At 49.5% G+C, this 9,644-nt stretch overlaps 1 protein-coding gene across 1 annotated transcript; it reads right to left on the bottom strand.

Annotated features, from left to right (window-relative positions):
* Window positions 1-2,790: 2,790 nt before the first annotated feature.
* On the bottom strand, window positions 2,791-8,924 carry BTG4 (BTG family member 4). Its single transcript, XM_015425149.1, has 4 exons — window positions 8,752-8,924; window positions 6,845-6,982; window positions 5,287-5,491; window positions 2,791-2,988 (listed from the first exon to the last, which is right to left on the bottom strand). The coding sequence occupies exons 1-4, from the start codon at window positions 8,922-8,924 to the stop codon at window positions 2,791-2,793; spliced, it is 714 nt and encodes a 237-aa protein (XP_015280635.1).
* Between the last annotated feature and the right edge of the window lie 720 nt (window positions 8,925-9,644).

Here is a 9,644-nt window from a genome sequence, read left to right as displayed (position 1 = left end):
ACATTGGCCTTTTACTTGCCAAGAGACAGGGGTGGGGGGTGGGGGGGAGGCCTTCCAAGAAAGGCTTTTACACCTCAGTACCTCCAGGAATAGTTACAGCCAGTTCACTACGCAGAGTCTGGTTCCAGCAGGGCTTAGCAGAATTAGAGATCCAAGTCAATACGGAGCATGAGCTGCTACTCCACTGGGTCGTTAGACTCCCCACCGCTAATGCAGCATCAAGGAAACGATTATCCACCAGGCCTGGTATGCTGTGGAATAATAAAGAGGAATAATAAAGAGGAAATTCAGTCTAACTTGCTACCTCCCTGCTAAAGACAGGGTTCTGTTCCAGTCAGCGGTTGCTCTGAGATCGCTGAAAAGATCTGCTGGATTCGAATCCAGGAGCCCCTTAGAAACTGTGGCAGAATGGGCCTGCTTTGGCCTGCCATCCCTATTCCACCCTGCCGTCCAAAGTTTTCATAACACCTCCAGAGGCTTTTCTTTCCCACCAACACCACCTGTCCTTTGCAGGAATCGCCCACTGGGAGAATCAGGAGTCCCAGCTTCCCTTCCAAGTTCTGGGAGCTTGCCTCTGTGTCTTCTGCTGCCCAGCGCCTGGTCACCATGGGGATGGTTTACTGCCTTGGGCACCCTTGGGAAAATAGTCACCGCCCCACTGCTTGCCTTCCCCCTGGCACTCGTATTAAAACAGTGTGCCCAAGATAGAGGAGGTCTACGTGGTACAGAGAACCACTACCAGCATCAAAAGTTATAAGGTATTAAGAAGAAAATATCCACAAGCATACCGCTGACTTATGACAACCCCTGGGGTTTCAAGGCAAGAGACATTCAGAGGTGGTTTGCCACTTCCTGCCTCTGTGTAGTAATCCTGGGTTTCATGGTGGTCTCTCATCCAAATACTAACTAGGGCTGACCCAGCTTAGCTTCCAAATCCTGACAAGACCGGGCTAGCCTGAGCCATTCAGGTCAAAGCGGAATGGTTTGAGCCCTGAGAGCCAGTTTGGTGTAGTGGTTAAGTGCACGGACTCTAATCTGGGAGAACCGGGTTTGATTCCCCACTCCTCCACTTGCAGCTGCTGGATGACCTTGGGCAAGCCATAGTTCTGACAAGAGCTGTTCTCTCAAGGGCAATTTCTGTCAGAGCCCTCTCAGCCCCACCTACCTCACAGGGTGTCTGTTGTGGGGAGGGGGAAGGGAAAGGAGATTGTAAGCCGCTCTGAGACTCCGAGTGAAGGGTGGGGTATAAATCCGATCTCTTCTCTTCTACTAAAAACCAATGCGAAGAAGACCTCTCCTCCTGAAGGCAGCAGGTACAGCGACCACCTGCACACCTGGAACATGTTATATTATTTTATTCATGCACCAGTTGTTTCCTCAATGGAGACCCACAGAGGCTTACATCCTTCTCCTTTCCTCCATTTATACTCACAACAACCTTGTGAGGTAGGTTAGGACCAGAGAGTGTGACTGGCACACGTTCACCCAGCACGTTTCCGCAGAGGAATGGGGATTTGAAACTGGATTTCCCACGTCCCAGTCCGACACTTTAACTGCTACACCACGCTGGTTCCCTTGGGTGAAGGGCAAAACATGCAGAAACCTTGTTCAGCAAGATCTGTTTGACATCTACTTCGCTGCCATAGGAAAGGGAGACCATCGTCCCAACACCCCACCTTAAATAAAATACACACATGAAGCTGCCGGATACCGAGAATCAGACCCTTGGTCCATCAAAGTCAGTACTGTCAACTCGGACTGTCAGGGGCTCTCCGGGGTCTCCAGCTAAAGTCTTTCACATCATTGGCTACCTCAAGATCCAGTTTGGTGTAGCGGTTAAGTGTGTGGACTCTAATCTGGGAGAACCGGGTTTGATTCCCCCACTCCTCCACTTGCAGCTGCTGGGTGACCTTGGGCAAGCCACAGTTCTGTCAGAGCTGCTCTCTCAAGGACAGTTCTGGAAAGAGTTCTCTCAGCCCCGCCTACCTCACAGGGTGTCTGTTGTGGGGAGGGGAAGGGAAAGGAGTCTGTAAGCCGCTCTGAGACTCCTTTGGGTAGTGAAGGGCGGGGTATAAATCCAATATCACCTCCTTTTAACTAGAGATGCTTGGGATTGAACCTAGGATCTTCTGGATGCAAAGCAGAGGATCTTCCACTGAGCCGTGGCCCCAGTTAATAGATGAACACACAAAGCTGCCTTATACAGAATCAGACCTTTGGTCCATCAAGATCAGTATTGTCCATTCGGACTGACAGCAACTCTTCAGGGTCTCAGGCAGAGAAAGGTCTTTCCCATCACCTCCTGCCTGGTCCTTTTTAACTGGAGATGCCGGGGATTGAACCAGAGACCTTCTGGATGCCAAGTAGATGCTCAGCCACCGAGCCACGGCCCCTCCCCAATGCCCCGCTCAGTCTTTTGCCTCCCATTCTCCAATGCAGAAGCGCCGCACACCACTTTAAAAACACATTTCAGTTTATTAGCAACTGGTTTTCCTTTTTACCTTTCCACAAGTGCCATCAAGGTGGCTCCGTTTTCAGTCTTGCCATAAAAGTACCTTAAATATCATCTAATTAAAACATGTCCCACCCCAAAAGTGCGTATTTTAAAAAGAGTTACAAACACAAAGAAATAAAAAGACCCGGGAGACAGAAGAGAAGAATTCAACTAAGTGCTCTGAAGTGAGTTCTCGCTGGGCGAGAGTCCGGGCTTCCTTGAAACATCGGCCGAAGGTGGCAGCTTCTTCCTCAATGGCCAGAACACGGCAGAGAGGCCCGGTCGCTGCTCTGGCACTAGCGGTTGCTGTTGACCCAATGGTATCGGTCCACACGGGGACCGGTGAAAGCTGCTGATGGCCGATAGGACTTGAACATCTTGTACTGGAGGTAGTAGGCGCTGATAGGGTGCTGAGAGAGACCATCCGGGGCATATGCTTTTCGCCGGGAATACTGGGCCCAAAGGTGGAACGGCTGCTTGCAATAGTCGCTGCACTGAGAGCAGAGAAAGTGACAGATATGAACACCGCAACCTAGCACAACATGGAAACTCGAGGGGTTAAGCCAATCCCTCTGCGCTGCACCCCTAGCAAGGGTTTTGTTGTCCTTGGTTCAAGGGTTAGCCCAAGTTGTTTGGGTCAAAGCAACTACCCATGTGTCTGCCTGAACCTGCTGAAGCCCTTGGGACTTCTGTGTCCACCGCATTCAACCAAGGCCTTCCCTAATTAGGTCATCCATATTCAGGGCTATTTTGGGGCAGGAACGCACAGGAACGGCGTTCTGTCTAGCTCCCAAGTTGGCCACGCCCAGCAGGAACTCATTAGCATAATAGGCCACACCCAACAGCAGAAACTCATTAGGATTGGCTACTTTAGGGGGGTGTGGCCTAACATGCAAAGGTGCTCCTGCTACAAAAAAAGCCCTGGGTTTTGACCACAAACAAGGTAAACAGAATAAGAAGCAAAAGGTGGGTTTGGCTGGATGACCACACTTCTGCTATCATGGGGGTGTGGCCTAATATGCCAATGAGCTGTGCTGTCGTGGGCGTGGCCTAATATGCTAATGGGTTTCTGCTGTTGGGTGTGGCCTATTATGCTAATGAGTTCCTGCTGGGCTTTTTCCTACAAAAAGAGCCCTGTCCATATTCATTTCAAGGTAGAAGGCATGGCCCCAACAACAGACATTCCTAAGACCAGGGTGCCCCAAGCTTTGAGCCCGAAGGCACCTGTAGCATTTTGAGAGGGTATGGTAGGTGCCACTCCAAAATGGCTGCCATGGGAGGGTGTGTGTCATGATCTGGGCTGCAGGCTTCCCAGGTACTTACCGTGATTCGGCGGGGGACAAAGACGTCTTCGCAGGATCATTCCCGTGGGGACAACAGATGCGCTGCACCATGCCGTCGCCAGGAAGTGATACCATCAAGTTTTCAGCCCCTTTGCCAAAGCGTTGCCCAGTTTCACGTCCTGGCCACGGCATGGTGCATTACAGGGAGGAATGTTCCGGCCGGGGAGCATGTGTCCCCCGCTGGATTGCGGTAAGTAGTTGGGAACCCTACTGGGCTGTGTCACCAGAGGCCTACTAGGCCCAGGGAGCCTGGGTAGCAGTAGGTGAGGCTGGGCCTACAACTCCCAGAAGCCCCTGAGAGGTTTTGGAGTCAAAATTGACCAATAGAAAAAGAAGAGGGCTTGGAATAAAAGATCTGAAGCATCAGGAAAAGTTGTTCTTCTTCCCAGAGGGCAGAGCCAGAAGGAAGGCTGCTGCAGGGAAGAAATGCTCATCCTGAGGGAAGGGTGAGTAGTCTAAGGCCACTGCAGATAGTGAGCAGTATATATTTAGACACATTACAGCATTTGATTTCTTTTCACCCACTTACTGTTAATATTCTGCACCTTGTTTGTTTGACCTCTTATAAAATAAACTATTTGCATTGTTCACTCTGCCTGGTCCTCACGCCTGTTATTCGGCCAAAAGGGAGGTCTGAAGGTCTTGGGAGGGTGCTCTGGGCCTTCTCAAGGGATCCTAAATCCAGAGTGGTGGCAGCGTCAGGTGACACCCCACCTGAGCCTTGACAGGGTGTCAAAACCAAAATGGCTGCCATGGACGGTGGAGCTAATCCCAAAATGGCTACCAAGTACCTCCATTTTTTGCTTTGAAAAAGTATCACATAAAGGGGAATTAAAAGAAATGAAGGTAGGCCCAAAAGAAATGAAGGAAAGCTGAACAGGAGATAGGGAAAAGGAAAAGAGAGATTAAAAAGAATGAAGGCCTGATGGGAAAATGGAAGCACACAATAACTAAGGAAAACACAGGCCTTCCTGCTCCTATAGGGATTGTTAGCTGCTACTCAGGGCCGTAGCTACAGTGGGGCTTCTCAGGGCCCAGCCCCCTGACTTATTGCCAAGGCCCCCTCACTTCCTATCCAGCCCAGGTGCTCCCTTGGGGGTGAGCAGGGTGCCCTCTGGCTTATTTAAAGCCCCCCCCCATTACAAAATCCTGGCTACGGGCCTGTAGAAAATTACGTTCATTTGAATGAGGGCAGCCGGTAACAGACCCCATCTTGAAACGGCTCCACCCACTTTAAGGGGACGTCCTGGTGGGTGTCTCTGTGCCCCACACTGGAGAACCCTTCCATAGACCATCAGCCACCAGGGCAGGCAATGGGAACTTCTGTCCCGCTCCATACAAGGCCCCAAGTCAGTCCTAGCAGCGGCAACCAGGAGACGCGAGAGAAGGAAGAGAGTCACACACCAGGCCAAATGGCCCCGCCCTTTCCACGGGGACCCGGCCTCTCACCTGATAGACACTGTTTGGGTTGCTCACTGTCGGGATGCTCTTGGGCTCCTTCATGCAGATCTCCTCGTCGGAGGAGGACGTCCCAGAGTGGGAATCGGAGGTCAGCACCTTGTCCACGGCCTGGCTGATGCGTTGCGAGAGATCCTGCTCCTCTTCCTCGCCATCAAAGTGGGCAACCGTGAAAGGAGGGTTCTTCTCACCATACCTAGGTGAGAGGGAGGCATCCGGCCGGGCAAGTCACTAAACAGCTGTAGTAGGTATTCAGGCCTAAACAACGGACAGACTCCTCGCAAATGCAGCTGATCTGCTCTCCGCACTAGAACCACAACGTTCACCCATGCTAGTTATTTTGTATGGCGCGTGCATGAGCAGATCAGTTCTTGTGCGAGGGCAAGATTTTCCTGAACCTGAAGCTCATAGCAGGAAGCAAACAGCCATTCCAAGTGGCCGATGCACCAAAGAAGCCCAACGCAAGCAAGCCAGAGAGCAGATCATGCGCCATTGGGAAACACCCAAGAAGCTTAGGGGTGAACTCGTCCTGCAGCTGGTTTGCGCAATGCTGAGCGCAGCCCTGTACACGAGGCAGAGGGCTTTTCTGCATGCTTGACATAGTCCTGATATTCCTGGCAGTCAATCCACAAGTACTGAAATCATCTTGGACGGGGTCCTTCCAAACGTCTGCCCTCCCATTGCATTTTCACAATTGTGGAGTCAATTTATTTTCTTTCACACATGCCTTAAATAATCAGGATTTTCAGGGGAGGGTGCTGTCATCATTGGTGGAGTCACAGCAAACCCCCTTTTTGATTTTTGTGCATGCGTATATTGGTATTATGGCTACATTTTTTAAAAAAGGCACTAAAATATCGATATACCATTGTAATGTTAGGTTAAGCAGGTTGTCTGAATTCCCAGCTTTATTTTTTTTTAAGGTAAGTCTCTACCTTCCGTGCAGGAAGGGGATAGAGATTTACCTTTAAAAAAAATTAAAGCGGAGAATTTAGACAGCTTGCTTAACCTATCATTACAACCATATATCGATATATCAAAATTTCAGAGCCTTTTAAAAAAATTAAAAAATCAAACCACTCATCTTCTTGGGGGAGGGGAAGGAAAGGGAGTGGTTCGACAAGGTGCAACAGTCCAAACGTCAAAAAGTGGGCTGGACGTGGGTGGGACAAAGAAAGCCAACTGAAACATTGATGCACAAGGAAAAAGGCAATTCCAAACTGGCTTCCAGAAAAAGACTGGGGTAAACGTGGTCTTAAAAAAATAAACCACAAAAAGGGGGAGGGGACAAAAAATAAAGAGAAAAACTAAAGGCAAAAAAAATGCATGTGGTAATCAAGATAACCTGAAGCAGGACGGGGTCAGAACGGATGATAGCAACAAAAAATACGCAGAAAAGTCCATCGATCGCACCCACAGACAGTTATGCACTAGAGTCCCACACTTCTCTAAGAGACCACTTCCACCCAGCATCAGTACCCCATACAATCTTCAATCCCTTCAAGTACCAATCGGGGTACCAAAGCTAGATCTTCTCCCAAGGGATCACCTGCAGCACACGTCAAATGGATCCACCCAGATGGTCAGCTCCTTTGGCAGGCCAAGTCGACTGAAATCCACATTGCTCTCCTCGCAGGCCTGCTCCAGCAGAGGATCTCTTGCCTGAAAACTGTTTATCCTGATACATCTGGGGAGACAGAAAAGGTACCCGGCTAGTCCTTCTCCTTCATGCCCCAAAATGAGTGGTCGTCATGCCCCACTGGATTAAACCAGAATAACCCGTTTGTGTGGGCTGGAAGCTAGACTCCTGCCAAGCCAGACTACATTGTCTGTGCCAGGGCCACAGTGACTGCGTCTGAAAGGGTGGGGAGAACATGGACTCAGGGCCCCACCCAAAATGCATCTGTCGCAGCTACACTTCTGTCCCTTTTTGACGACTGGGTGGGCAATTCAGGTTTCACAAAGGATAAAGATGGGCTGGTTTGCCAAGGACGGTCAAAATCTCCATGTAAAAAACCAAGACTGTACCGCTGGTACATCGGCACTACGATTGCATAACTGTAAAGCGAAATCAATTTGGTGCAGTGGTTAAGTGTGCGGACTCTAATCTGGGAGAACTGGGTTTGATTCCCCACTCCTCCACTTGCAGCTGCTGGATGACCTTGGGCAAGCCATAGTTCTTTCAGAGCTGTACTCTCAGGAGCAGTTTCTCTCAGAGCTCTCTCAGCCCCACCGACCTCACAGGGCGTCTGTTGTGGGGAGGGGAAGGGAAAGGAGGCTGTAAACCGCTCTGGTATAAATCCAATCTCTTCCTCTTCCCTAAAGTCAGGGGTCATTTCCTGCAGGAGCGCACAGGAGCAGAGCTCCGGCAGTAAAGAGCCCAGGGGGCAGGCACACGCAACAAGCCCTGCGAGGACAGAACTGCACGTTCCCCCCCCCCAATAGCTAGCAATCCAAAACAGTCCAGTGGAGCCTGAGCGGTGGGTGTTGCCTTCTGACACACTTCCAGTGATGTCAGGGGGTGTGGCATATGCAAATAAGTTATGCTAATGGATTATGCTAATGAACTCCTGCACCTCTTTTTCTACGAAATGACCCCTGCCTAATGTTATCTACTATGAATTTTCATGCAAAGTGTCTGGGAAATTTTAAATGCTCTGTAGCTGATGATTTGATCATTTTTGACATGTATTGAATCAATATACGGTGGGTATAGAAGTTAGTCCTGACCTGGATTGCCCAGGCTAGCCCCATCTGGCCAGATCCTGGAAGCTAAGCGAGGTCTGCCATGGTTAGTATTTGGATGGTAGACCACCATCGAAGTCCAGGGGTGCGACTCACGGCAAACCATGAGCCTTCATATTTGATGCTTGCCAGACATCAAGAGATGCCAGCAAGCCTAAACTAAAAGGGAAGGCAATAGTTTTCCATGTGAGATTCTGAATTTCAGAACCTTAAGGTGTAGGTTGCAAATATTCGCCAGCCTGTGTTTCAGCTCTGCACCACCAGTTGCAGATCCCCCCCTCCAACACACACTACCAACACATCTCAAAGATGCTCCTAATATCATTGATGCCAAAGTTAAGATGTACCCCTCTAAAACAAATCCAGTCAGCCTGTGTTAAATAGTGGGTTCTAGACGCATTTCAATTAAACAGCTCTGTTTTATTAAGTGATTTCAGGCATACTGAAAGACGAAACTCCAATGCTGCTGCCTGGTTTTAAAGCATGCAAACACCACACCCAAACACACCCCACTCCCAAGGATAGGCTATTTACATTACACTACTTCCCAGTTGGTCAACTCCAGGATCCTGGTCAGCTATTGTTCTGGAGGAACAAGCTCAACCGGTTCCAGGTACTAGTTCAGGCTCAATACATAACAGCCTGCCTGTCATAACCTGCAACCCAGAAGTCCCCATTTAACGGAGGGGGGCACATGCATATATCATCTACCTGAAAGCTTGCCCTCTGGAGGGATTGTCCAGGTACCAGTGGTTCTTATACTTCTCAAACAAAACCATCATCAGCTTGGATGCAAATGTCTCAGTTTGGCGTTTGCTCAACTGGCCGTGCTTCTTCACTAGCCGCATGATGAAGAACACCGAAACAGCAATTTCATCCTTCATGTCTTTTTCTTTTAAAACAAAAATTGCAGCTAATGGAGTCCCTGCTTCTATAGCACAGATGGGGAAAAGCAAGAGGGAAGTTACTTTTAGAGAGGCCCTTCCATTTGATCCATACTTGGCCCACCCATCATTTAAGATTTATTTATTTATTTATTTATTTTTACACTTATATCCCGCCCTCCCCAGTGGGCTCAGGGCGGCTAACAGAGGCCAGATCATTAGTCTAGCCATAAATAAAAACATAAAAACACAATAAAAACATCAAAACTAAGACTAAAGTGCTCTATCCAGTTACTGGTGTCCTAGGTCCAAGATGGTATCCCCACGACTCAAGCTAGTATTCTCAGCGTACATATCCAGTGGCGACGGCCTATCCAATCTTCTGTAATTCCAAGTTCTTCCTAGGGCCCCATCGATGCATCCATTCAGATGTCTTGACGGTGGTGGTATAGTAGGGTGGCGGCTCCTACTCAAAGGCCTGGCGGAAGAGCTCCGTCTTACAGGCCCTGCGGAACTGCTCAAGGTCCCGCAGGGCCCGGATCTCGCCCAGGAGCTCATTCCACCAGGTAGGAGCCGCCACCGAAAAAGCCCTAGCCCTGGTCACAGATGGCAGCTAGGGTTTGCAAAGAGATCTGTGCCATCTCAGAAGTAGATCTCCCTTTTGGCCCAAATGTGGAAGAACATTTACACTGCGATCGCACACACTAAATAATCCGCTTT

The sequence above is a fragment of the Gekko japonicus genome, unplaced genomic scaffold (assembly GCF_001447785.1).
Source record: "Gekko japonicus isolate JY-2015 unplaced genomic scaffold, Gekko_japonicus_V1.1 scaffold3914, whole genome shotgun sequence".
Taxonomy (NCBI): domain Eukaryota; kingdom Metazoa; phylum Chordata; class Lepidosauria; order Squamata; family Gekkonidae; genus Gekko; species Gekko japonicus.
This window is presented reverse-complemented; position numbering and strand designations above follow the sequence as displayed.